Source organism: Alligator mississippiensis, chromosome 1 (assembly GCF_030867095.1).
Source record: "Alligator mississippiensis isolate rAllMis1 chromosome 1, rAllMis1, whole genome shotgun sequence".
Classification (NCBI taxonomy): domain Eukaryota; kingdom Metazoa; phylum Chordata; order Crocodylia; family Alligatoridae; genus Alligator; species Alligator mississippiensis.
This window is the reverse complement of record NC_081824.1, coordinates 244,242,865-244,270,686: the sequence shown is the minus strand read 5'-3', so window position 1 is coordinate 244,270,686 and position 27,822 is coordinate 244,242,865. Positions and strand designations below refer to the sequence as shown.

The window sequence follows — 27,822 nt, the reverse complement described above, 5'->3', positions numbered from 1 at the left end:
TTCTGTACCAGGGCCAGATTCTTGACAATCAAGACCTGTTTTGACTGAGTGGGTGACCTCAGCTGAGGGAGGCAAATAGCCCTGGAATGTGCTAATTTTAAAGAACTGAAAATCATGTCCTTTTGCCTGGCAGGCCAGGCTGTGAGAGACTAAGCTACCCTGAAGCACTCTCTCTGCTTCCTCTCTCCCAAAGAAGAACCAGAGGCCATGGCTGTTTTATTTTAAATCCTTTTATTTTAAAATCTGCTTCATTCCCTCCTCTGTCCTTCACTTGTTTGTTTTAGGTTTATTGACAATTTTACAAAGCGACACAAGCTGCAGGGTTGGGTTGGGAGTTTGGGGAGGGCTGGGTTTTTGTGTTTTTTGGCAGAGCGGGGAGGGTTGTGCGTCAAACAAGAATAATCCTTGAACAACAACATTGAAAAAATATACAGTATATATAATACACAGGGGTTGTGACAGATTCCGCTCAGTCAGCCACTTCTGTTGGGCATCTCTTCCCTAGTGCATCTCTCCCCTCTGTTCCTTCCTGGAATCAAAGTTCAGGCTCAGAGTTCCCCTGTCCCAGCCTGCCTTTCTGGGGAGTGGCACACAGGAAGAGGGGGCCACAAGTGTGGGAAGGTCTAAGTGCCTTTTGCTGGGCTCTGTGCCCCCAGGGAAAATGGCCAAGGAAGAGGGAAAAGTAGGGCAGGGAGATGAAAAACAATGGGAGAAAATATGCATAAGGGCAAGGTTAAAAGGACAGTGGGAAAGACTCAAGAGAAGCTGTCACTTCCCCCCTAGGCTGTAAGTTGGGGGAATCCACCTGGTTAGCATCCTCCTCCCCTTCTCCCTCCACTGCAGGGCCCCTAGTAACAGTGGGGCACGTCTCTTTTGCCCATGGTGCACCGGTCATCTGCATCGTCAGTGCCTGGGGTGTCAGGTGTATCTGAATCGCTGCTGTCGTCCTCGTCATCATCATCATCTTTCATTGCTCCTTCGCTGACTTTGGCCTCCCTGCTGTCTGCTGTCCTCTCTTGGCAGCTCTGGTATGACTGCAAAGAGATCATTCATGAGGGTGAGTGAAGGGCACTAGAGCTTCAGTCTCCACTCAGATGCCAGCCCTCCCTCCCATCTCTGTTCCCCTTCTCACCTCCATGGGGTTGACAATGATGGTGAGGGATGAGTCATCCCAGAACATATCACTTTCCTTGGTGCTGGCTCCCATCTGGCCCCCTGTGGCGGCCCCTGGGGCCTCGTGTCCAACCCCCCGGCGATGCAGAGAGTGGATACGTAGGATGCCCAGGATTACCATGAGTGCCAAGAAGCCCACACACACCACAATGATGATAGTGGCAGCACTGGGGACCACTGTGGGAGAAAGGCAGATAAGCAACACGTTACAGGTATCAAGTAAACACATGTTCCCAGCCTGCCTTAAGTTTAGGCTTAAGAAGCCAAGGCCATCAGGGAGGCTTGTGGAAGTTCTCAGGGCAAGAATTTGGACTTGGCTCTTCCTTGCCTTTCTGCAGGGCCAGTCCTGGGCTTCCTACCCAGCATCCCATCCTTGCTAGCTACCCCTGGATAATGTATGTGCTGAGCCTGCTGTCTGGTTCCTTTTGGGGTCCTACAGTGCATGACCACCAACCCTCACGAACACCTCCTAGTGCCTCAAAAGGTTGCAATTCACCTGACACTTGGTGTTTGTTTTTTCATCCTCTCCCTTGGGGAAGAAATGCATGCCATGAAGCATTGTTTTTGCAGGGTTTAGCTTTTTATGGGGAAAGGGAGTGTAAGGGTAGGTGAAAGATGGTTCTATATAAAAGTGTATTAAAGGCAAGCTTAAAATAACATGTTTTGTTCTTGAAGCTGGAGAGGCTTGCAATGGTCCTTAGTTCCTTCCACAGCCTCTGCACAGATAAGCTTTGGCTTTCTCATGGGCCCTCTGAGCCTTACCCCAATTTCCCTGCCTCTTTGGTTTCTGTCCTGACCCCCAGAGTCCTTTACTGAAACTCTGCTGACTCACTCCATCCGCTATTACCAACTTAAAGGCCGGTTCTCCAATCTGGCTCCGCTGCACTCACCTGAAGGAGGGAGGGGCAAAGGTAAAGCTAAAACTACCTTTGTGCTGTGGACAGAGGCACTACAGAGATAGTTTGAAGACAGGAAGAGTACAAACTGGGGCAGTCTTGTAGCAGCTGTCCCCACCCCTGTAGAGCAGTTACAGGACCAGGAACATGGACAGCCCAGCCAAGGGCTGGGATTAATGCAGGGGCCACTCTGGCAGTTCCATGTCCCTTCCCGTGACTCCTTAATGCAAGGGGAATCCTCCAGTGGTCAAATGGTCTGGCTTTGTGCCACACTGCCAATGGAAAGCAAGGATAAAGTAGATGGGGTATATCTGATGGGTCACTGATTTGCTCTCCAACCCATTCCTCCTTGCCTCCACCAACTCCCCCTGTGGAAGCCACAGCCACCATCTCTGCAGCCCCCTTGCTCATGGAACTGTTTCCTCATTCTTACTGATGACTACCTAGTCCCAGTGGTTGTTTCTGAGCAGCCTCAGCCTTGATTCTGCTCTTTGGTTTCTGGCACCCACACTATGCTGTGTCTCAGGATCTGTGTTAATATGCAGCTTTCTAGGTCACACAAAATGTGGCAGCATCAGCCCACAACTCTGCTTTTCTTTGTTTCTGGCAGATAAAAGCTTCCAAGTGCTCTACACCAGCCATCAGCAATGCTTTGGCCTAGCTCAAGTTTGAGATGGGCTGGTGCTAGGACCCTGCTACTGCCACTGCTGCTTCGTGTTGCATCTCCCTGCCACCCAGCTGCAGCACTGCCAGGGCAAAGCTCCCTTTCACCCAACCATAGTGCAGTGCCGGTGAATCTGTAAATGACAAGGCCCCCTGCTACCAAACCCTCTGCTCCATGTGTCAAAGCCACTGGCTCTGCAGACCAGGTTGCTGACCCCTTCTCTACACACATGGGCACAATGACAGTGTGGGGATTGCTTCACCCAAAATTCAAATGCAGACATTTCTGGTTTGGGCTGCTCAAAAATAACAGGGTGGGATAAGGAGCCAGAAAGAGCGATCTGCATACCTGAAACTGTAGGGCTGGGGTGAAACTTAGGGATCTTCTTTCTGGCTTCCAGATACAGAGTTTTACCAGGATTTCAGAATTAATAGCCTGACCCAAGGGACTGGTGACAAAGAACCACCCAGTATGTTGGTTTCATGTTTCATCAGGAGCCCAGCTCTACTATAGGACCACTGAGGTGCTAGGGCTAATGCTGATTTCAAAGAGAGCCCACCCCTAATAAGCCATCTATATCAGCAGTTGGCAACCTTTTAAGACTGTGGGCTGGATTGACCCAATTCAGGTCAGGGGTGGGGAGGTGAGTAGGCGCCAGGCGGCATGGGCAAGCCACTGCTGCCAAAAACCCCATTGCCTTACACCACCAAAGCCCTATGTCCACAGGCCAAATCAAATGGCTCCATGGGCTATAAGCTGCCAACCCTTGATCCGTGCCATTTCCTGCAATGCATTGTCTCCTAGCTCTGGGGTCAGCATGAAGATGCAGGTGTCTGAGCAATTCTGCTTGGGGGCCCTTGCAAGGCAGCAGCAGCGTTACATACTGGAGTTGCGGTGGACATTGGCCAAACTGTGCCCAGATAGCTCTGGGGGTAGATGGTGACCTCGGTGCATGAGCTGCTGAGAGCTGAGGATGTGGTTCGGATGAGCAGCCCAGTTCATGTTGTGCAGGACATTCACCTGTGGGAGGACAAGAGAGGAATTGGTCTTCATACTCACTGTAACACAGCTCTCCCACATGTGCACGCACAGAGCCCTTGTACCTCAACAGTAAACTCATTGCTGGAGTAGCGCCCATTCATCTCCGTGCAGGAAAGGCGGAATTTTCTTTCATAGAGGGCAGCGCCATGGCAAATGTGATACGAGACCTGGTGGAGGATCTCCTCATACACTGCAATGCTCTCCACACCTGGGAGTCAGGAAAGAGTCAGGTCTGGAGCAAAGGAGCTCCCACTTCCAAATGCCACAGCTCCTATTGATGCACTCCTGTTGAGTCTAAGAGCTGTGGGGGAGTCTAAAGAAAGGCTTGGAAAAGGAAGCTGCTTAGGGGTGGCTCTTCCCTGAAAGCCCTGTGAAACCCCTGGCAGCTGTTAGAAATGCTCCTGAAGAGGACGGATTAGCAGTGGCCATCAGGTTCCTAATCCATACTAGGAATCCCACCTACACACAACCAGCAAGATCAAGCAAAACCCAGGAAGATGAAGCAGAACACTGCTGGCTTCTGAGATACAAACCACAGAGGGAAAGAGAAAACTAAGAAGAATAAAGTGAAACTAAGTCAAAAGGAAGGAGCTCATTGAGCATACTCTAGTTCCTTGAATCTGGGATGTCATCGCCTCAAAGCATACATCATTCAGGCAGCCAAGAATGAGGACACCCTACTCTGCACTCAAGAGCTATGCAGAGACTTTTCCTTCACTAACATCTGGGAAACAATTGTCCCAGCAGTGTTTGACAGGAAAGGGAGGAGGTAGAGGCAGAAGTCCTGCCCAAGGTTTACCTGCAATGGTGAGGTAGGCAGAAGTGTTGATGAGATCCAAACCCCGCTGCTGTAGGGTGGACCCATCCAGAAGCAGGAACTCCCTCTCTGGGTCCAGGTCGTCTCCCACCAGTGAGATCTCACAGCCGTCCAGGTTGTGCACAATCTCATCTGACATGCGTGTGTCGGTCACTGAGATGGACAGAAGGGACAGGGTGAAGGAGGCAGACAGCAAGGGGTCAAAAAGATAAAAAAAGCAAGGTGACAGCTCAGAATGGGGAGAGTATGCAACACTGGCTGAATACAAGAACTCATCCGTGTTACATCTCTACTACACAATGCCATTGTGCAGCACAACCTGTTGCTTCATGTTGTGCATGGAATCGCTTTCTGTCTGTAAAGTTGTTATTTGCTGATAGGGTTGTCACTTCCTATTCTTAGTTACACTATTTCTGCTTGCTTCGTGTTCTGACAATGCGCCACCTTGGGGATTTTTAGTAACAGCACATCTCGCCTCTAATAGTCCTGATGATACAGCATCATTGCTGACTCTCACAAGTGTGTCACAAGTCTTAGACACAAAGTATCCCCAAAATCCCAAAGTTGCTAGCAGCAGTCTTTTAAATGATCTCTTAGTCATACCCCACTGTTTTTAGGAGAACTAAAACCATCCTCCCCTCAGACAAGCTAGCCCTTCCTGCATGGGGAAAGTGAGATTGCCCCCAGTAACAAAGACTACTAATTCCTCTTATGTAGAATAAAGCTAAAGCAAAGCTGCCCTCAAGAAAGATGGCTGTCGCTTTGGGGGTATGACAGGAATTGGTGAGCAAAGTGAGAAATGTGAGAACCGGAAGAGAATTTCAGAAGTAGAGGAGGAGACTGAAAGATGTGCAGGAAGGGAACCTGGGAGGGTTGTGGGAAGAAGTTGAGGGCAAGGTGTTGAAAAAACTGGGAAATACAGGGGAATGGGTGACCTACAAGGAGATGAAGTGGGGCAGGGGAATGTTGGAAGCAGGAGAGGAACTACAGAAAAGTAAGAGGAGACTGAGTGGGTTCAGTGGTAGGGCGTGGCAGAGGAAAAATGTGAGGTGTTTGATTCTGTTGAAGGGAAAGGCAAAAGTGTGGGATGAGATAAAAGGCAGGAAACCGGGAGAAGAATATGGAAAAAAATGGTACTGTAGAGAAGAACCCAGCATACTGTTTTCAGAGGCACTGCATCCTGCTTCTGAGCACCTCACCTTTTTAATTCTGAGCAAAATAATCCATTCTTTAAACATCACTCCCAATTTCTAAGTAACCTCACTCCCTGCTATGTTATCTCAAATCCTGCTTGTGCAGGACTTATTTTTTCCTTGTATCTTGCTCACCTGTGCCATGCCAGCTCTCATCCTTCTTGGCTTCCACCTGGTGAGAGACAGAGCAGGTGATCTGGAGGCTGGGGAACAGGGCAACTCCATCAGGGCTCTCAAAGTCTGGTGCAGGACGAGCAAAGTGGGCATTGCCGCTTAGCAGGATCTGGGGGGCATCAGGCTGCAGCACCACAACGTAGCCTTCCACATCAGGGATGGACACACAGGACTCCTCACTGAAGCACCTGATAGAAGGGGAAAGGAGGGAACCTGTCTCAGCCTTTCCTGTCCTAGAGGGAGCATCTCTCCTTTTCAATGCTGCCCCCAGAAGTCATGGTTGATCCCATGACAGCCACCTTTTAATCACTTCCCCACAGCCCCCTGTGTTCTGGACAGCCATACTCTGGGAATCACATCATTGTGTTTTGGGCAAACAATTGTCCCAGCAGTGAGTGGCACCATGATATCACCACAAGCCCTGCTTCACAGGTGGAAGCAAGACCAATGCGAGTGAATAGGGTTGTATTGCTAATAACCGGGATCCCTGATCGGGTATCTGTACCACCCCCAAGACACCAAGGCAGGTGTTCACAGATTCTTTTTTTCCACCCCAGTATATCCCTGTGCTCTGGACAGCATCAACCTGAAACTAAAGAACAACAAAAGGAACCAAATGATAAGCCAGCGTTTGGCAGAAAGTGTTGCTTGTAATTGTAACAAGCAGCCAAGAGAGATCTAAACACTGCAAGAGAGCCTTCCCAACAGGTCTGCCTAGCTGAAGGTCCTGATAAGAGAGGTTTTCCACTCACTTGACTGTGGTGGTGAGCTTGAGGGGGCGGACTCCTGGTGTGGCAAAGCGCAAGGAATTCATGTAAGCCACATGCTGGATGGCATGGTTGAAGGTTTCCACGTCATCACCTTCTAGAGTGAGCAGGGACTGGGAAGGGTTGACATGAACCTATAAGGGGAAGAAGAAGGAACAAAACCTAGTATTCCATGATGAACACTGACACTTGTAGCTAAGGAAGATGCAAAGGAAGAACAGAGGGAGATGGGCATGGTAGGAGCAAGCAAAACCCTGGAGGGCAGAGTAGGGGGTGGGGAGAGGAGGGTCATGCAAGCTGGGGAAGGGAAAGCATACCTTCATCCCTTTGCCAAGGCTGTCAAAGTCACTGTAGTCAAGCCCCTCACGGCAAGCGTAGAGGCACTCAATCACCTCCCGGCTTTCCAGGCTGCCGGGGCGCACGGTGAAGCCAGCCAAGTAACCATGGAAGTAGTGATGAATCAGCAGAGGGTCTCCTAAGGGAAACACAGCAGGAGGAGGACATGAGAGACAGAGACAGGGGGCAGAGAGAAAGAGAGGGAGTGGAGTAAAGAGAGGGAAAGGAAGAACATGAGGGAGACAGAGAGAAAGGAAAGGAGGAAGACAGAGACAAGGGGGATTGTGGGATGGGAAGACAATGACAACCAAAAGGAAGGGTTAAAGGGGGAGGGGGGAAGAGAGAGAGAGAGAGACTGGGAAACCCAGACAAGACAGGGAGAGACTAAGGAAGACAAAACAAGAAAAGCGTCTGCCAAGCCAGAGCCCTTGACAGAGACAGTTTCCCTGGCCCCTCTTGCTTTGCTCTCTGTGGTCCCTGTGAGGGCATTTGGAAAGTAGAATTCCCTGAAGACAGTCTCAGGGGCAGCAGCCTCACTCGCATCATATTCTCTTTTGTCATCATTGTGCTCGGAGACTGACTTCAGGTGACCAACAGCGAGCACTATTTTACATCTGCCTCTCACAAAACAAACAAGTGGAGTCTCCCCAAAGCAAGCTGCACTATGTTCTTTCCACCAGCCCTCTCATGCTCCACAGAGATAAAATATGTCAGCCAAAAGGCTCCAAAAAACAAGGGCCTTCATTCTAGAGAAGATGGGGGAGGGAAGGGAGCCAAGTGGGACAAACACCATGCGAAAAGGGAATAAGAGTCATGCGTGGTGAAGCGGGTGAACCTCCTCACTCCAATTCCATACCTTGCACAGTATCTGTGGAGTTCTCATTTCCTCTGCTTTTCTCTTTGTTTTTCTCCTCTGCAAAGGGAAGACATACATACCATTGATTTAGCATCACCCACTGGAATTGGCTAGTTACAAGGTCAGGAAAGGGTGAGAATTCAGAACAGGCAGCATTAGTCAGGAAAAAAAGAGACACCCCTGGGATATTTTGCTCAACACTAGGCCCTTCAGTTCCAGAGAATCTAGGAAACAAGGCTAAACCTAGTGCCTGAGTGACAGGGGTGGAAGTGAAAGCAGGGGTATTTGTCCTACTTCCAACAATATTGAACTGAGCAGTTTTGTTTCTCATTGATCTCGCCCAGGTTCTCATGCCACTTGGCTTATCCCTTTGAAAACTAGATGCTGATCAAGGGGATGTTACAGGGCAGTCAGTTCTTGTTTCTGCACATGGCCAGAGGACATTGTGCCACTGGAGCATTTCTGACTAATAATGTCACTACAAGAAGTGTCTGGCCCAGCTTGTAGCATCAGCTGTGAAGCATCTATATGGCAACTGAATTTTTGGATGGTTTGAAACAGAGGAACTAAAATCTACCTTGTAGAGTTAGTGAGGGAACTGGAGAAAGTGATGGCACCGGTACGTAGCAGACCCCTGGTTTGTTGCAGCCCAAACTTTCCAATCTGACAATCACTGGTTGCTAAAAATGACCTGAGGCATCTCCATTCAGTTCCTAATGGTATACCAGCCCATATCAATAAACCCATAGTAGAGACAAGAACAGGCTACGGCAACTGGACTCCTACTGAGGAATTCCTTAGATGGGATTCATCCAAGGGCATGTGCAAAAGCTGATTATTTTATTGCCATTATCCACTGGGTTGCTGTTGGCATAGCTGGCTGAGTCACCGCTGAGATAACCCATGAGAGGGCTGATAGAGTGAATGTATTATATTGGTTTTGGTGCTATTGGAGGCCTTGTGAGCTGGCCATAGTTTTCTCATTATATTAGCAATTGTACAGCATTAGACACAGTTTATTTTGAGCCTTCCCCTTCAACCCACCCCTTTTCTCCATTTATTGGTGGGGAAGGGGAGAGAGAGAGAGAAAGAGGAAGAGAAGAGGAAGAAAGGTGTGGGGGCACAGGGAGGGAAGTGCAGACACTCACCAGCCCAGCAGGCTCCAATCATGAGTGAAGGCTCTTGCCTGGGAGGATGGATGAGGCCATTGTCATGGATGAGGGCAGGGTCATAGGAGACACCATCAACATAGAGCGTGACTGTTGGGAACTCCAAGTTGAGGGCATAATGATGCCATTCATCATCACAAACCTGCAACAGACAGAAATCCAGATCAGTGAGAGAAGGGAAGAAATAGGGAGAGACTGAAAAAGAAAGTAGATCTTTTTTCACCTGCTCCAGTTTCCAGAGGAACTTGACAGGTCTTGAACTCTCCAGCAGCGGCCAGTAGAGGAAAGCAATTCGACAGCCATGCACAGCCAAGGAGTAGTGCGAGTAGCCATCCTCTGCCAAGGAAAGACAAGGCAAATGGAGAAAGATGTATTCACTAAAGAGGAGTCCTTTAAGCCAATGCATCTTGGCCCTCAGACAGCTTGGTTAGCCTGAGGAGAGGGATCCAGCCACACCAGGAGGAAACCATTCCTACTGCTGTGACCCTGCACTGTGCTCATGACAAGACAGATTGTTCTTAGGACTCATGATGGGATCCTGACTAGCAGGGGAAAGAGTAGGGAGAGCACCCTCACAGGATTGGATAGTCTGTTCCAGCCCAGAACAGGGAACAGATTCCCAGCTGGAAGGAGGGTCTATACTGGAAGCAGGGTTCCCTGGGGGTAGGAGGGTAGGAAAGTCAGCCACAAAGGAAAGTGATTTGTCCCCAGGGATATATCTCACCACTCCGCACTGTACTGCAGATCACCGTCTCCTCTTCCTTCTTGCCTTTGCCAGGTGTCACAGCATGTTTCATCCATAATGACAGCGTAAAATGGTCACTCAGCCCCTCGTGGGCACCCACTCCATTGACCATAGGCACCTGTGCTGCCTGGCTGCCATTGAACCAGTAGATGAGGCTGCTGTCCTGGCTGTAATGAACAGAGAGTCGTGCAGTCCAGTTGGCTGTGGGGCTGGGCACAGGGAGCAGGTCAATCTCCCCTGAGGCAGCACCTACCGCAGAAGAGTAAAGAGAGACATGGGTGGAGTCAAATGAATGTGGCACTCCAGGGTCTCCATGGGATCTGTCTGGAGGAGGGATGTGCACAGGGGGCTTCTGAGGATGCACAGGGGCTCCCTGTAGCTTCGCTCAGGATAGTCGGGGATAGCTGCCAGCTCCACTAGAAAGGGAAAGAAATGAAGGAGCTGCCAATGGCTCCTTCAGCAGAGCAGGATGCAGAGGCCATTCCCATAGCTCCTCTCCATATTGAGGGAGGTCCCAGTGACCTTCCCCCAGGGCAGGGACTTCAGAGGTATCTGCAGGGGGTACTAAAGATACAAGGACTGTGTCCATGTGGCTCTCTTGGTGGGAGCAAGTTGCCTTGGATGTTGTTGTGGCTCCTGTAGAGCTGGGGTAGCACAGGGTGTTCTCTCCTTGCTTCCCCAGGTGAGGAAGCAACACGCACCGCAGAGTTTGCGCAGTGACTTCTCAGAGTAGTTGTCACGGTCACAGCCCTTGGCCACGTGGTTGGTCTGCAGCTCCACTGTGGCCTGGATGTTCCACAGTGGCTCATCGCAGGTCTCCAGGTGAATGCTGGGAAACAGTGCTAGGCTTCCTGCACCTGGAGTGTACTCAATCCGCTTGTTCCAGCCTGTCAGGGACAAGAAAGGAGCCCAGTCCTGCTTAGGATCTTCCAAAGCCAGGAGGCCCAGCATGCACCAGCCACATCTGTCTTTCCCTGGGAATAGCAGATATTGGGCCTTTCTACACTGAAAAAAAAAGATTAATGCATCCAGTGGATTTTCTGATGCTGGGATCACTGAAGGGGGAGTTTTCACAAGACATTAAAGCATGGGCTTTGTGTGTTTATAGCTCTGGCACTGCACTATCAAAATCCTTGGATTTGTAACATCTTTTGTCAGCTCATGCTGGACTTTCATCAATGTTGAATTACCCTAGCTCCTACTGACTTCAGCCAGACCTGTGGATGCACGGCACATCTAAAAAAGCCAGGATGTCTTGAGATAATGACTCACAACTGGTTAGCACTTAAAAACTGTATATGGAACCTGACACTTGAAATTTACCAATAATGCAGGCAACCATCTCTGTACACCAGACCTGATAACTGAAAAGGTTTGTAATATGATGATGGTATATGCATCTGATGGATTGTGTCTGGATTTAAGCACCTATATGAAAATGCATTCAAATTTGCAATAAGCTATTTGTCTGAAGATATTTGGTAAGCAAGGTAAAAGGTCAGGAGTTAGGGTTTTTATACCACCAGGACAGATTAAGATGCAGGTCTGCATGAGTTAGGTGAGATGGAAGGACCGTGTAGGTGCAGAGATTTAGGGTGTGAGATGGGAGGGAACAAGAGGAGAGGGACTGGGTGGACAATGGTAGAAGAAGCCAGATGTGAGAGGGGTGAGGCCATGGTTAGAGGGGTCGAAGGGTGAAGAACAGCAGAGGGCAGAGTTAAGCATAACAGGAGGCTCTGTACCCTGCCAGCTGGGCTTGCAGGTTGGCTTCACTTGGATTTCCACTTCGGCATCATCAGATGCCCGTTTCTTGCCACAGTCATAAGCTGTCACTGTAAATTTGTAGAGGCGCTCTCCACTGTACTGCAGCTTCTCTGTGTTCTCAATGTTCCCTGGTGAAGAGAGAGTGAGGGGTTATCAGAGCAGAGAGACTCACACAAAGAGCAAGTAAGAAAGAAAAAGAAGGGAGGAGGTCAGTGAGAAGGAGGAATGCTCCTGTTCTCTCCACACAAACACAAAGTATAAATATTTTCATTTAAAAAAAAAAAAATCACTCTTATTTTTGATTCATCGTAACAGCAAGGAAGAGCCAAAGTCATGCCTTCATGCAGTGCTGTGTTCGTGCCTCCTCTGTAGCATGTAATTGCACCTTTGGAAACAAAATCTCTCCCGTTTCTGCCCCAGGGCAGATTGCTAGAGTGGATCCAGTTCCACATAGCACAGGTACATGGTGGGGAAACAGGCCAGGCAAAGGTGGCCAGGAGAGTGTGAGGCTGGGCCTGGGAAGTGGCATGCACTGCAGTCTCACAAAGTCCAGGGGCAGGATCTCACCATCATTGTCAATCAGGAAAGGGATGTTAGGGGTGAGGATCTCATAGTAGCAGATCTGGCTGTACTGTGGAGAGCAGTCTCCATCGATGGCCTCCACCCGCAGGATGCGGTCATACAGTTTACCCTCCGTCACTGCTACACGGTACAACTTCTCCACAAAGACTGGAGCAAATTCATTCACATCATTCACCCGCACGTGGACTGTAGCCCTAGAGGGGACAGATAGGTGAATAAGCAGCACTAAGTGAGGAGCAAGAGACCAGACTGGAAAAAAACTTAGGTCTTGTAGGTCTTCTACATGGCAACACAAAGACTGGTTCCCTAAATTGCACCAGCCTTGGTCCTATCCTTTGCAGAATGAGAGACAATGACAGGAAATAGAAACTGGGTCCTTGTATAGCACCACAGACCTAGAGGGAGTTCCCAATTCCAGAGAGGAAAAGAGAGACAGTAATAGCAATATAATCTGGGCTTTCTGCCTGTACAACAGCACAGGGCACTAGCTCTCATATCTTTAAGTGTCCCTCATTTTAAGGGGCCTGGCTCCATTTAATCCCTTCAGTTATCAACAGCCAGTGCACCCTTGCATGGTGTCCTCTGACTTTGTTGGAAATTTCTGACATCAGAGAACAAGGGTGAAACCCAGGCTACAGAGATGGTCTTGTCAACCAAAGAAAGGAAGGAATTCCACAGCACTTTTGTTTCTCTTTGTGTAACCTGCTCCATCTTGGATTTCTGGAACATGTTGCAACCCCCCAGTTGGGCTCACTTGTGGGATTTCTTGGTGTTGGTCCCCTCAGGTCCCTCTCCGCAGTCATATGCTTGAATGGTGAATGTGTGCTCCTTGTGTGCTTCACAGTCCACTGGCTCCTTGGCTCGGATTAACCCCTCACCTGTGGCTTTGTCTAGAATCACAGCTTCAAACGGTACCCCTGACCCATGGATCCGAAAGCCACAGATCTCACCTGGTACAGAGAACAGCAATGGAGGGGTAGAAAGCAAGTCTGGTGAGGAGATCAAGAACTCCTCTTTCCTTGCCACCCAGCCCTTCACCATCATGCTATAACTCACTAAGTCCCTCCATCTTCTCCTTCTCTCCCTTTCCCCTTCTCCTCCCACCTTTTCATTCCATCTTGCATACATCCTCCTTCCTTTACCCCATCACCTTCTCCATTTTCATGCCCTCCTCTATGAGTTTGGGAACAATCCTAGTTCTCTGGGTCTCTTTACCTCAGCTCTGTACTATTACTGGTACAGAGCACCCTCCACAAGTTCTGCCTGTGATGGGCATTGCTGGGGGAAGGCATCTTGACTAGTGCATCTTCCCAGTTACAGAACATAGCTGTAAACAGCTAGTGCAAACTACATAAACTGTGGGCTGGTTTACATATTGTTAATACTTATACAGGCTCCACAGCCGTAGCACCTGAACACCTCCTAAGCTTTCATTCATTTTCCTCACAGCACCTTTATGAGGCAGGACAGTGCTCCCTCTGATGGAATGGAGCAGAGAAAGAAACACAGAGACTCACCCAGGGTCACACAGGAAAAGTGCAACGCAGTAGGGAATGGAACCTGGGGCCCCCTGAGCCCCAGGGTAGAGCCTTAAGTGCTGCATCCTCCTCCTAGATAAACTGAGACACGGCAGTGCAGAAGCATGAAACACAGCCTAGGCAGGCACTGCAAACGGGATCCTGAGAAAAGCCTAGACAGACCTTTCAGAGTGGAGGGCTTGTTGAAAGGGGCTTGGAGATACTAATAGTCCCTTCCTGTCTGAGTCCTACTGTGTCCAAGGAAACAAGAGTTTGTCTGCATTCTTTGTAAGTCAACAGGTTTGCATTTCCGACATTCCTGGCTTCAATCTCAATTTCTTCTCCTAGCTGAAAACACCTGCAGAACCCCAGATTTGGCTAATGAACTGGGCCAAGGCTGCTCTACCCTTTGCTGAGGGCTTCCATCTAAGATGTAGTTCAGAAGTGATGTAAAGCTATTACTCCTTGGTTTCAGCTATGGTCCAGCACTGAGATGACCCAAGTCTCTCCTCCCTGACTCCTTCCCCCCAAACCCATTACCCACATACCTGCATAGCGCAGCGGAGCATCCTTGTCCAGGGCAAAGAGTGGTGGGTTGAGCAAGACGGTGTTATCATTCTCCATGACAATGCCCTGGTACTCAGCTTCAATCCAGGGTTTGTGCTTGTTTGCTGCGAGGTATTTGGAGTACAGGGATGGGGTAGAGGAAATTATTAGCCCCAAAGACAGATTTGTCAGAGAAAGAGCATGATACCACACCAGATCCTGGCTAGGAACACCCACCCTTACGCTGGTGGACTATGAAGCATGCTGAAAATTGTCCTTGTCTCTGTGGTTCTTAAAAGTCATCACCCCAAATTATGCATTCTCTTCTGGGCTCTTTCTTGCCAGCAAGATAGTGGCAGGCAAGAAGGAGCTCAGAGAAAAGCGTAAGAAACATTCAAGCTGCAAAAGGGGTCAAATTCCAAGGAGACAATCAATGATTCTGGCTCAATAAAGTCATAATTTAAGGGTCCACTGGATGTTTCCTCTGAGAAACTTTACCACACCTGCTAGTTCTCCTCCAAAGGACTAGAGCCCAGATGAATATATCTATCGTGCCACTCTCTCCATGCACATGGCCCAGTCTCTAAGTACCTTGCTCTTCCATCCCTGACTCCAGGGCAGGTCCCACATACCCTTGGTCCCCGCTCACTGACCAAAATGCTAATCCCATTGGTTGGAGCCCAGCCAGGCTCAGCATCAAGGCAGCAGCCAGCAGGAGGCTATGAAAAATGTCACAGGCCCAGAAATAGCAAATTAATCTTTATCACACAGGCTCTAGGGCAGGGAAAGAGAAAAAGAAGGTGGGAGGGAGATGGAGAGAGAAGGAAAATCGTTACAAATTGACACCCCCTCCCCCGGTCCAATCTCTACTAAATGGGTTTCAAGGATTATATTGCAATGGCCTAGTTGCAGCCTCCATCCCCCATCTAACAACCCTCTCCATGGAGACAAAGATTCATTACAACCAGGCAATGCTCTGACTACATGGCCTGGGCGTAGTGGGGCTGGGGAATGGGGGTGCACAGCCTTTCAGATCAAGGGCATGATTTCCAATATGAGGATTCTTTTCCTGCAGCAGAGCACCCCCTAGCACAACACTGGGGCATCGAGATCCGGAGCCAACATGTCCCTGGAAAAGCCAGCTACATGCACTTAAACAAATTAGGATTGAGGTGCATCACCGGAGCTGGGAGCAGAAAGCCTACAACTGGGACAGTAGGCCAGGGTGCTGGTTAGGACCGAGATGCATCAGAAGGGCTGTGTGCAGAGAGAGACAGCCTGGCACAGCAGAGCAGGCTGTGGGTTGAGAGTTATATCTCGCCATATTGATTAGGATTAACATTGCATTGCGTAGAAAATCCAGAGAAACATCCATTGTCCCTTTATTCTCAACAGTATGCAGAAGGAACCCGTTCCTATGTACGAAGACCCACGCTCACCCCTCACAGTAGAGCCTCCCCTTCATTGCACCTTGTGCCGGATTCTGGTTTATATTGAGCTGCAAATCAATGGTTATAAATGCCAGGTACATCCTGTTGCTGGGGCAACAAGCTGGTGTCAGAGGGATAAATCCTTTGCTGCATCCATCTGTCATTTGGAAGGCACTGGGGTGATCTGGGGGGAGGGGGAGGTTCGCAGGATCTGGGAAGGTCTCTGGCTATCTCCAGAAGGCACAGGTAGGAGATAAAAGCTGGGAGATATAAGCTGCTTGTCAAAGGTGGGTGCATGATTCAGACAGTGCTGTCCACAGGGGAAACAGAAAACGTCTGGCACAAGGGAGCCCTGATCCAGGATTGGCCTCTTAGGTGCTACCGCAGTACAGTGATATAGTATAGTTCCCCTCTCCAGAACCAACCCTTCCACAGCTGTGAACCCATGGTCAACTCCCAGAGCCAGATCTACCTCCCCCAAACATGATGGCAGGCCCCAAAATGCTCTATCCAAGACATCCCTTCCTCCATCGCCGCCCCTGTAAGTCTGTAGAGTTCTCCACCCTCCAAGATCATTCTGTCTCTCCAGTCCCTCAGAATAATTCTCCTGCATCTGTGCCTACAGCCATAGATCTAGTAACCTACATCTCACTCCCTCACTTGCGCGTGTTCGAACAACAATCTCCGTGCTCAGAATATACGAGCCTGAGGCTGGTGGCTCCATATTCAGCGCAGAAAAGACTTCTGCCTCTCTATCCAGCTCCCAGAGATTAAACATTTCTCCATCAGCCTGGTGACAAACAGATGCTAGCTGGACAGGCAAATCTGGTGTGATGGGGAGGGCCAGACCTAGGTCTGGGGATTAGAGAGAAGTAAAAAGAAGCCACACATACATCATTTTACCTCTGATGCTGGCATAGGAAGAAAGCTACAGGGGGAAGAGAAGCGGGTGGCAACACACGGAGGGAATCGGGGAGGAAGAGGGAGAGAGAGAACAGGCGAGGGTGACAGCGTGAGAAACAGCTAGAACAGAGCGGTGCGGACAGGGACGGGGGGCAGGGGTCGGGAGACAGGAGAAAAGCAAGGGGCGCAGAGAGCCCCTCCGACACGAGCCTGGGACCGGAGAGATGGGGGAAGTTGCAAGGGGCGGCGGGAGCCCGGCGGACGAGGGAGAGCAGCGGCGCGTCGTTTTGGACACGAGTGGGAAGCCTGGGCAGGAGGGAGGCGGGCATCCCGGGTACCCCAGCCCACGCCTCTGCTCTGCCCCCGCTCACCTTTGTTGCAGGAGCCGCCGGGCACCAGGGCACAGAGGCAGAGCACGGCGAGCAGCAGGGCGGCGAGGGGCTGCGGGCAGCCCATGCTGGTACCCGGTCCCAGGCGGCTGCGGGCACGGACAGCGCCTGGCAGGCGCTCGGCTCCCGGCAGCCCAGCCCAGCCCGGCCCAGCCCAGCCCTCCTCTGCTGCAGCATGATGTCAGCAGAGCCCGCTGCTGATTGATGGGCGCCGGCAGCCAATGCGCGGGGAGCGAGAGCCAGGTGCTGCAGGGGCGGAGGGGACCAATGGGGCGAGGCGAGCGCCTGCTCCTGCTCGCTGCAATGTGGGCAGAGGCTGGAGTGGCAGCGGGCTGCGGAGGGGCCGGGGCCGGGGCCGGGGCCGCTGTTGCCGCCGCCTTCCCCTCGCCTCGGGGGCCTTTCTCTCTGGGAGCCTGCTAGGGCAGGGCGTCTGCTCCATGCTAGCCTCTACCTGGGCTGGGCGGCACTGCCAGGCAGGGTGGCTCTGCCCCTTAGCTCTCCAGAGAGAGCACCCGCTTGGTGCCCACGAGTCTGCTGCTTCTTCACGTGCTGCCACCCACGAGCAGGGAGAGGTGGCTAGCTGGGCTAGTCTGCAGGCAGGGCAGTTGTGCACCTTATAGACCGCCCAAGATTTTTTATTTTTTTTTCAAAATTTCACGTACCAGATCAAATGAGCCAGATCCGGTCCAAAACCTTTGAATCGTTCAAAAGCCTTATGTGGCTCTGCTACCGGCAAGTATCCTCCACCCCAGCCTGGGGCTTCAAATGCATCCAAATCTTTTGGCAGGTATCCTGCATGCAGGCCCAAGCCTGGAGGCTTGGGGTTCAGATGCCCCCAAGTTTCACCTGCTCTCAGCTGTAGGGCCACAGGAGCAAGCTAGGGAGGAGTCTCCTATTTCCATAAAGTGGGCGTGTAGCAGACCAGCCAAGATAGTTGCCTATTATAGAGCACAAGCTTTCAGAAACACCAGTTCACCTCAGCAGGCACTCATAGTTTCATAGATGTTAGGGGTTAGAAGGGATCTTGCAGATCATCTGTCTCCCTCTGACAGCTGTGCACAGAGAGACTGCTGCTATGAGGAAGACCACAGCTCCTGGATATCTTGCTGGGTTGGCCACCAACAAGGCATTTCTGAGGCACAGCTCATAGCACCCAGTATCTCTCCAGGTTAGACATGGACAGGGCAGGCTCACAGCCACTGATGTTTTTCTGGATTTGTGCCTGGACTGGGGAATCTGCTTACTGAGTTTCTCCTGTGATGGGACAGGACTGGCCTCTCCCCATGAGGAAGCACAGAGGCCTGCAAGGATCTCTCCTGGTTGGGCACAAACATGGCACAGCCAGGAGGAAGCTCAAAGCTGCCCTGATCTCTTCTGGTGGAGCAAGGACAGTTGTAGCTGTGACAGCCATGGTGTCTCCCAGTTGGGCAAGGAGAACTCGCTGCTGTGAGGAAAAGCAGAGCTGCTGTTCTTTTTCCTCTGTGGGTAGTGATGGGGCACCGCTGTGAGGAGCCTCACGGGTACTCAGTGCTCTCCTGGGTCCTGCATGGATGGGGAGAAATTCTGTGAAGAAGCTTATACCTGCCAATTTCTCTCAAGCTTGAGCACAGAGTGGGAACCACTGCGAGGAAGCTCATCCCAGCCATACTGCCTCTTGGGCTGTGCTAGGTCAGGACAGGCTGCTCCTTTCAGAAAGCTGTTAACTCTGAGGAAACTCACAGCTACTGAGTGTGCACTGAGTTGGCCAGCAACAAGATGCTGGTGTGAGGGAGCTCACAGAGATCTCTCCTGACTTGGGCAAGAACAGAGCTCTGCTTTGTGAGAGGTTTGCTGCTGAGGTATCTCCCAGAATGGGCAGTGCCAGTGTACTGCTAAGGGATAGCTGCCAGAGTGGCTCGGGAGATAAGCAAGGATAAGGCAAGGCTCTGAGGAAGTTCACAGTTATGGTGGTTTCTCCTAGACTGGGCAGGCAAAGGGCACTGAAGTGAAGAAGGTCCTGTAACAGATTTCTTTCAGCCTCGAGCTGAGACCTGAGAACCTCTCTGAGGAATGTCAAAGCTGTCACTCTTATAGCCTGGCTAGGACATGCCACTGTGATGTCTTTCTGGTTGGGCATGGATAGGCTAGTGCATGAACCTCTCATTCATGGATGCTGGATTATCTCTTGATTTTGGAAATAAAGGTGCAGAGCTCTTCATGGTGTGGGCCATGAATGGCACATGCCCCCAGTGACTGGGGAGGCACGGTGGCGGTGGGAGCAGCGGGAGCATGGGAGCTTCCACAGATGCTGCTGGCGGCAGGGGGGGGGAAGCACTGACCAAGGTTGGTGACCACCTTCAGCCGCCACCAGCAGTGTCGGTGGCACCAGCGGGGATTGCGAACTGATGGCAGACACTGCTGTGTCGGTGGCAGGGTGGTGAGTGGCGACTGCCTGTAGGCACCGCCAGCAGTGTCGGCGGTGCCTTTTTGTAGGGGGTGCACCTCCACACTCAGGGGGTGCACATGCACCCACGTGCACCCCTTACACATCACCCCTGGTGTGGGCTGAGGCAGGGCATGGTTGTAAGCTCTTTTCTTCCAGGGTCTTGTCTGGGTTAGGCAGAGATAGGACACTGCTTTAAAAAAGCTCACAGCTCCTGGGGTCCCTTCTGTGCCAGGCACAAGTATGGCACAATCTGTGAGGAAGCTCACAGTTGGCAAGGTCTTTCTTTCCTGATGGACCTTTCAGAGTGGCTTAGACAAACTGTAGGAGTGGGCCAAAAGGAATCTCATGGGGTTCAACAAGGACAAGTGCCAAGTCTTGTACTTAGGACAGAACAATCCCATGCACCAGCACAGGCTGGGGGCTGACTAACTGGGCAGCAGATCTGCAGAAAAGGACCTGCGGGTTACAGTGGACAATAAGCTGAATATGAGCCAGCAGTGTGCCCTTGTTGCCAAGGAGGCTAATGGCATGCTGGACTGCATTGGTAGGTGTGTTGCCAGTAGGTCAAGGGAAGTGATTATTCCCTACTACTCAGCTCCAGTAAGACCACATCTGGAGTACTGTATTCAGTTTTGGGCCCCCACTACAGAAAGATGTGGACAAATTGGAGAGAGTCCAGCGGAGGGCAACAAAAGTGGTGAAGGGGCTGAGGCACATGACTTAGGAAAGACTGAGGGAACTGGGCTTATTTAGTCTAGAAAAGAGAAGTCTGAGGGGGGATTTAATAGCAGCCTTCAACTACCTGAAGGGGGGTTTGAAAGAGCATGGAAGTAAGCTATTCTCATTGGTGGCAGATAGCAGAACAGAGCCATAAGGAACGATCTCGAGTTGCAGCAAGGGAAGTTTAGGTTAGATATTAGAAAGAACTTTCTTAGCAGGAAGGCAGGTGTCATAGCCCAACCATTGGCAAAAATTTTCAAAAATTCATGGCGCTCAGGTGAAGTACCTGAAGACTGGAAGAAGGCCAATGTGGTACCCATTTTCAAGAAAGGGCAGAAAGTAGATCCCGGGAATTACAGGCCAATCAGCTTGACTTCAATCCCTAGTAAAATTCTTGAGAAAATTATCAAGGAGACCCTTCTGGATAAGCTGGCTGACGGTAACATCCTGAGGGATAGCCAGCGCGGGTTTGTCATGGGTAGGTCTTGCCTGACCAATCTTATCTCCTTCTATGACCAGGTGATGTATCACCTGGACAAGGGAGACGAGATTGACGTCATATATCTGGACTTTAAAAAAAGCTTTTGATCTGGTGTCCCATGACCTCCTCATGGAAAAATTGGCCAACTGCGGCCTTGATTACACCACAGTCTGATGGCTGGGAAATTGGCTCTGAGGTTGGACCCAGAGAGTAGTGGTTAATGGCAGCAAAACATTATGGTGCTCTGTGACCAGTGGCATCTCCATGGCTCTGTCCTTGGACCGGTTCTCTTTAACATCTTTATCAGTGATGTGGACGTTGGTGTCAGAAGCGCACTGGCTAAGCTCTCCGATGACACTAACCTTTGGGGCATAGCGTCCACACTTGAGGACAGGCTAGTGATCCAGGCGGACTTGGATAAACTTAGTAAGTGGGCAGACACAAATCTGATGACGTTCAATATCGATAAATGTAAGGTACTCCACCTCAGGGAAAAAAAATCTGCAGCATATGTATAGGCTTGACAGTGCTACGCTCGCTAGCACCACTGCTGAAGGAGACTAGGGGGTCATGATTGACCACAAGATGAACATGAGCCACCAATGCGATGTCGCATCTGATAAAGCAAACAAAACCCTGGCTTGCATCTATAGATACTTCTCAAGTAAATTTCAGGATGTCATCCTCCCACTGTATTAGGCCTTGGTGATGCCGCAGCTGGAGTACTGCATCCAATTCTGGGCTCTGCAATTCAAGAATGATGTTGAGAAGCTTGAGAGAGTCCAGAGGAGAGCCACGCGCATGATCAGAGGGCAAGAGAATAGGCCTTATGAAGAGAGGCTGAGAGCCATGGGACTCTTCAGTCTGGAAAAGTGCAGGCTCATGGGGAACCTGGTGGCTGCTTATAAGTACATAAGGGGTGTACATCAGGATCTGGGAGAACATCTGTTCACCAGAGCGCCCCAAGGAAAAACAAGGACCAGTGGTCATAAACTCCTACAAGACTATTTTAGGCTGGACATAAGGAAAAGTTTCTTTATGGTCCGAGCCCCCAAGACCTGGAAGAGACTCCCTCCAGAAGTGGTGCAGGCACCTACTCTGGACTCATTCAAGAAACGCTTGGACGCTTATCTTGCTGGGATCCTTTGATCCTAGCTGACTTCCTGCCTCTGGGGCAGGGGGATGGACTTGATGATCTTCGAGGTCCCTTCCAGCCCTAACGTCTATGAAATCTATGAAAAACACTGAAACAGGTTTTCCAGAGAGGTGGTGGAAGCTCCATCCTTGAAAGTTTTCAAAACCTAGCTAGACAAAGCTTTGGCTGGGATGATCTTGGCTGGGATGATCTAGTTGGGGATGGTCCTGCTTTGAGCAGGGTGGTGGACTAGATGACCTCCTGAGGTCCCTTCAAACCCTCACTTTCTGTGATTCTATGAGTCTATGACTGCAGATACACCACTGCTCTGAGGAAGCTTGTGCCTGTTGGATATTTATTGGTATTGGTTAGCAACAGGGGGCTGCTATGTGGAATCTCATGGCTGCCAAGTTTACTTGTGGTATGGGCAGGTAGAGGGCACTATTGTGAAGAAACTCACAGCTGCATCTATCACTCCTGGGTTGGCATGTACAGGACACTGCTGTGAGGAGGTTTTCCCAGCTTGCAGCAACAGGGAATCAGTGTGAGGAATCTCACAGCTTCTGAGGTGTCATTCTGAGAAGAGCCAGTCTGAAGAAAACCCAGTTGCCAAGATCTTTCCTGGTTGTCCATGGACATACCACTGCTCCAGCAGTGTTCACACCTGCTAGATTTTCTACTGATATTAGCCATAACAAGGAGCTAATCTGAGGAATTTCATGGCTTCTGACATCTCCCATGGATTTGGCAGGGGAGTCGAATTGGCCAGCCACAGGAAGCCACTGTGAGGAAGTTCCCAGCTTCAGGGAAACTTCTGGGTTGGGCAGTGGCAGGTCACTATGATAAGAAAGTGCAGAACAGCAGAAGTATTTCCCAAGTTGGGCAGTGACAGGCAACTCATGTAAGGAAGCAAATGTTATCACCAAAAACCCAGGACCATTCCAGAGACATGGCTATAGCCCACCTGTGATCAGGACCTCTTTTTCAAGCTTAGGCACAGAATTAAGGGACAGTGACAATTTCCTTAATGATTATCCTTTTTGTATACCGTGTCAAGATACAGTTACACTTCCTGATGATCTTTCATTCCCTTTTAACAGGTAAAGTTTTACTGTACTACTACCAAGTCAGGTAGAGGCAAATGGCAGGTTTATAACTCAATGTGTTATTGATTACATCCCAAAGCACAAGAATAAGCACTGCTCTCAATGCCTATCTAGCTATGGGCATCCGTACAGAATCTCACCTATACTATCTTGGGAGACACAGAAGGGAGGAAGAAGGTGGCATCCAGACTGGCAGCAGGTTGTTTTGAATTTGCTGAGATCTTCCAATATCCCCCTCTTCTCATTTATATTCAGCATATATAAACACAGCTTATTTTAATACATAGTTTTGTCCAGATCTCTTTGTTTCACTGATACTTTCTGAACCGGTTTTTCTATGAACTTTGAAGATGCCAATTAGATGGGGTCTGTGTACTTGTGAAAATTACAGTTCTGGGAGAAAGGACTTCTTATCTTTTTCCTTCACCATCTGAGAATACTACTTGCCATGTTCTGTTTTGGTTTTTTTCGCTTTGCTGTCAAAATCAGTGATAACACATCTGCAAAGGCTCCCTCTGAAACAGGCTTTGGGGCTTTCTGCTTTAGCCACATTTCTGTATCTTAGCCTAAGTTCTCTGAAAAGGCCAGGGCTAACAACAGGTAGTTTTGCTGGTGGACTCTCGCTTTTCCTCTGTGCTCCTGGATTCATACTCCCAAGGCAACTTTAATTCACGCTTTTATTTCTTTTCTATACATAACATACATGTTGCCTTTACCATAGCCAGTTAACAAAGACATATTATTATTTCAGTATGATTCCAGCAAACTACGTACAATTAAATTTTTAATAAAAGGCAAAACATCAGTTGTTACTTTTAACTTCCATTAAGTGCTTTCCAAAAACAGTTATTCACACTTGAGTTAGCTTAATGTTAGTGGTCTTGATGAACAGATTCTTGTTCTGTTTTCCCAGGATACTGGTTGTGACTTAAATGTAAGTTTATTGATTATTGATTTTATATCATCTTAAGCACATATTATTTGTAATTTAGGCTTTTGCTAGTAGTAGGCCTGCACTTGTCAGTGTGGTCTGCCAGGTACTGACCGTGTTTACAATACTGGATCTTGAGCAGGAACCTGGAAATGCTGTAGGGAACCTCACAACTACCACATTCCCTCTTGGACTTGGACAGCCACTGCTGCAAGAAAGCTCACTGCTCTGAGGTCTCCGGTTGGTAACAGGTAGACCACTGCTCCTGGATTTCCTACTGAGTGAGAAAATGGCAGGAAGTTGCTGTGAGGAAGCTCACTGCTGAGGGTACCTCTCCTAAGATAATACACAGAGCACTGCTGTGAGGAAGCTCAGTGCTGTGGCGGGTCTTATCTAGATTACGCAGGGAGAGCACACTGGTGGGTAGAAGTTCACAGCTTCCAGGATCTGTCTTGGGTTGAGTAAGGACAGATCACGCTGTGAAGAAGCTTACAGCTGACTGGTTTTTTACGCAGTATTGCGAGGAAGCTCAGTGTTTCTGGGGTATCTCCTGAGTCTGGTCAGGACAGAGCAGTACTGTGAGGGAGGCTTATTCTGGTAGCACTGTGGAGAAAGAAAGAAAACCATTACTGCCTTCCAGTGTGAAGGGTAGGGAATTGCTTCTACCTTACAGCTTCCCATGCTGAAGTGGAAATACTGGGATCACTGCCAGCCCTGACTGCAGCCAGGGGACTCTTAATGCATCAAGAAACCTATCAATGGGACTGCTGTATAAATTCAAACTGGGGTGGGGGTGGTAAGCTAGAGAAGGACCAACCCGGGGAAAGAGTCCAGAGTCTCCACCTTTGTCACTGTCTCACTCTTCCTGCTATTCCTCCCTCAATCTGTGTAGTATTGTATTCAGGTCCTCTTTTCTCTCTCAGTTTTGTTCTGTGATGCCTCCCAACCTGACCGGCTACTACCGCTTTGTCTCCCAGGACAACATGGATAATTACCTTCGAGCTTTAGGTAACTCCACTCTTCTCCTCTTATTGCTTCTCCCTTCTGTATCCCACCCTCCCCTCCCCACTCTGCAAAATGATAAGCCCCCCACAAGCAGGGGTAGGATTTTTGTTCCCCTTTCTGTCCATTCATTTTATTCTGATCCTGTAATCCCACCAGTATGAGCAGAGGGATTGTGATAAAGGCACCTGGAATTTGAGGAATAGTCTTGTTGCAGGGAGGTAGAAGTTATGGAAGGGACTGCAGGGAGGGAACCAAGGAGGAGCAAGGAAGGGCACTGCTGTGAGGAAGCTCACTGCTGCCAGCATCCTATTCCTTGTCCCATCTCATCTCCCCAGATATTAATGTGGCCCTGCGCAAACTGGTTTGCCTCCTGAAGCCTGATAAGGAGATAATCCACACAGGAAATCATATGACCATCCGCACAATCACCTCACTGAGGAACTACGTTATGGACTTTGACCTGGGAATTGAGTTTGAAGAGGATCTAGGGCCAGTGGATGGACGCAAGTGCCAGGTGAGAGGTTTGTGGGAACAGATCAACATTTGGAGGGCAACTCAGCTACAACCATTAGCAAGCAGTTTGACTAGTAACTGGAATTTAGTAGGCAAGCCTGTTCCTAATGGGTGAGTCAAAAGAGAAACCAGCTCAGGGGTACCCTTGTCTCTGCAGACCTAAGCAGGGTGAAAAAAGCAGGGCTCTCTCTTGCTACCTATGATAAACAGGAAATTTAAGTTAAAATTAAATGTAAAATAGAGCTATCTGGAGTTTCAGCACTCAGATACCCTTAACTCTGTCCTCTGTTAGATGTACCCTGAAAAATCCAAAAATCAGATGGCTTGCTGGAACAAACAGATTTGTCCTGTCACATGAAAGGCTGGAGCCTCTAAGATGCTGGAGTCACTCTGTACTCATGAAAGTCAGAGCAACTCAAAATAAAATGTAAAAAAGCCTCTCAAAATCAGTGACTACATTTCAAAATATGTCCCAGAGAGAGCTCAAGTATGAGGGGAGTGGATAAGTGGAAAGGTAATGGTAAACACCATATACAAAAATAGACATGCGCAGGGACTCTGTCTTCTTTTCCCATGACTGATGGTGCCTCCTGTCTCTTCACCCATTCTTTTCAGACAACCGTCTCCTGGGAGGAGGATCAGCTTGTGTGTGAGCAGCGAGGAGAGAAGAGAAACCGGGGCTGGAGACACTGGTTAGAAGGGGACCTGTTACACCTGGTGAGGTGGACCTCAGAGCAGGATGTCATGTTAACAGCCATGATAGAGAAATCCAGGGGTGCCTATACATGTGCAGGAAGGCTGCTCTGACACACTTTAATTATAGCATATCAGAGCAGACATGGTTAATCGAGTCTGCTGGGCCATGGTAATAAACAAACTCCAACAGACTCCAGCATCATGTGTATCAGCATCCCTGCACTGAAAAATGGTGGTGGGGACACTTTAAGTAGTTAAAGTATCCTTGCCAGCATTTTTCAGCATGGGGACGCTGACACACATGACACTCCAGGGACTTTAATTAGAGCAGCTCTCAGAGCCGCTCTGATTAAAGCACCCATTCCCAGAGCATCTCTAGAAATGCCCTAGGAGATGCAACAAGAAGATGCTGAAGGCTCTGCCTCCTCCTGTGGATCCCAGTCTCAGTCTCCAGAGTTTCTCTGGGGCAACAGCTGCTTCACAAAAACATCCTCCTATAGGGTTCAAAAGTTGAGTTGGCGGAGCTCACTGGGATCCAGCCAATGTCCCTTTCCTGCCCTGAAATCTGACCGTGGCTCCAGGGGTTCTGAGAGGGAGAGGAAAAAGAAGAATTGGACACAAGGTTTCCTGTGTCTAACACTGAAATCTCAATAAATCTTCAGAAACAAAGAGAGAGAGAGAGAGAGAGAGAGATGGAAACAGCAGGGAGGGACTGGTGGGCAGGAGTGGGAGGCTCAGTCTGAACTGCCTGGGGAGCTGCAGGCAGGAATAGCAGGAGCATCTCCTGCAGGGCAGAGCTGTGTGGAGAGCCCAGGACTGGAATAGCAGAGACAGGGCCAGGGCCTGTGGGGCTGAATTAAGGGATGCTATCAGAGGTGCATGGGGAGCCCAGAACTAGAATGACTGGGGCTGTGGGTTAGAATTGAGGAGCTTTGGTAGGGATGTGTGGGAAATGCAGGCTTGGGAGAGGTCTGTGGTTCAAGACTGAGGGGTATTGGCAAAGCTGTGTGGACATGGGGGTAGAATTGGAAAATGTGAGAGCTGTGGGTAAGGGTTGAGAGACCCTGTCAGGTCTGTCCTAAGTCTCCTCTTTTATGTAATTCTCTTTCCTAGCGCATGACAGCAGAAGATGAGGTTTGTGTTCAGATTTTTCAAAAAGTGAAGTAACCACAGCAGATAAGGTATCAAGAATTGATCCATTTGAGCAGGACCAGCTTTGTTGCAGAGCCAAAATCAAAGCTAACAAATCTGTCCCCCATGTCATACTTCAAACTGCCTTTGGATTAAAGATACAAGTGGCCAAAACCTCTTTTGTAGTAATTGTCTTCATTGCCCCCAATGTTTGACTTGCATCTCACTAAGGACCACACCCTAAGTAATCCCTGGGTTAGGTTCCCTGGCCCATTTTCCCACTCCATATAGGGGCAAGGAGCCTTGCTGAGCACAGTGTCTCCTTAAGTGAGTTCACTGTGCTACCTGTGAGAAGCACAGATTTCTTTGTGTTCTCCCTCAGTATTCAGGCGCTGGAAGAGACAGGAAGCATGCAGTGAGTAGAAACTGGCTCCCCTTCTGGGTTGCCCCCAGGAAAAGAAAGATTACAGGAGAAGGAATTTCCAGCCGCTGGGCCAATCTGCTGATGGGGTGGGGAGGGGAAAAAGAAGAAGTCATGCAAGGTTAGAGAAGTGAGATGGAAGTCAGGCTGTGGGGTGGGAGGGAAATGGGGCTTCAAGTTTCACTGAGATCCTTTCAGAATAAGAGCTCTCACGTCTGAGATAGAAGGGAAGGGCGGGTGAAAAGGAAGAGTCACTGCTTGGCTGACTCTAAATCTAAGAATCCAGAGACCAGGAG

The 27,822-nt window shown here is 49.6% G+C and overlaps 2 protein-coding genes across 2 annotated transcripts; one reads left to right on the top strand and one right to left on the bottom strand.

Moving 5' to 3' along the window:
* Positions 1–212: 212 nt before the first annotated feature.
* CLSTN3 (calsyntenin 3) lies at positions 213–17,120 on the bottom strand. Its single transcript, XM_006273407.4, has 18 exons — positions 16,945–17,120; positions 14,243–14,365; positions 12,932–13,127; positions 12,163–12,371; positions 11,574–11,723; positions 10,533–10,718; positions 9,811–10,080; positions 9,310–9,422; positions 9,066–9,228; positions 7,918–7,974; positions 7,043–7,200; positions 6,711–6,859; positions 5,920–6,146; positions 4,574–4,744; positions 3,837–3,982; positions 3,618–3,753; positions 1,133–1,350; positions 213–1,034 (listed from the first exon to the last, which is right to left on the bottom strand). The coding sequence occupies exons 1-18, from the start codon at positions 17,027–17,029 to the stop codon at positions 849–851; spliced, it is 2,943 nt and encodes a 980-aa protein (XP_006273469.1). The 5' UTR covers positions 17,030–17,120; the 3' UTR covers positions 213–848.
* Positions 17,121–24,571: 7,451 nt separating this feature from the next.
* Positions 24,572–27,279, top strand: RBP5 (retinol binding protein 5). The gene is made up of 4 exons (XM_006273401.3): positions 24,572–24,768; positions 25,101–25,279; positions 25,894–25,995; positions 27,088–27,279. The coding sequence occupies exons 1-4, from the start codon at positions 24,696–24,698 to the stop codon at positions 27,139–27,141; spliced, it is 408 nt and encodes a 135-aa protein (XP_006273463.1). The 5' UTR covers positions 24,572–24,695; the 3' UTR covers positions 27,142–27,279.
* The last annotated feature ends 543 nt before the right edge of the window (positions 27,280–27,822 follow it).

What these genes read in the sequence shown, in the direction of transcription:
- CLSTN3 (XM_006273407.4), bottom strand. Translation starts at nt 17,029, where the DNA reads ATGGGCTGCCCGCAGCCCCTCGCCGCCCTGCTGCTCGCCGTGCTCTGC. An exon ending in GATTGGAGCCTGCTGGGCTG is followed by an intron (nt 7,975 to 9,065) that starts GTGAGTGTCTGC and finishes TTCCCTTTGCAG; the next exon opens with AGGAGAAAAACAAAGAGAAA. An exon ending in TGCCTACCTCACCATTGCAG is followed by an intron (nt 3,983 to 4,573) that starts GTAAACCTTGGG and finishes CCTGACTCCCAG; the next exon opens with GTGTGGAGAGCATTGCAGTG.
- RBP5 (XM_006273401.3), top strand. Translation starts at nt 24,696, where the DNA reads ATGCCTCCCAACCTGACCGGCTACTACCGCTTTGTCTCCCAGGACAAC. An exon ending in TAATTACCTTCGAGCTTTAG is followed by an intron (nt 24,769 to 25,100) that starts GTAACTCCACTC and finishes TCATCTCCCCAG; the next exon opens with ATATTAATGTGGCCCTGCGC. An exon ending in AAGGGGACCTGTTACACCTG is followed by an intron (nt 25,996 to 27,087) that starts GTGAGGTGGACC and finishes TCTCTTTCCTAG; the next exon opens with CGCATGACAGCAGAAGATGA.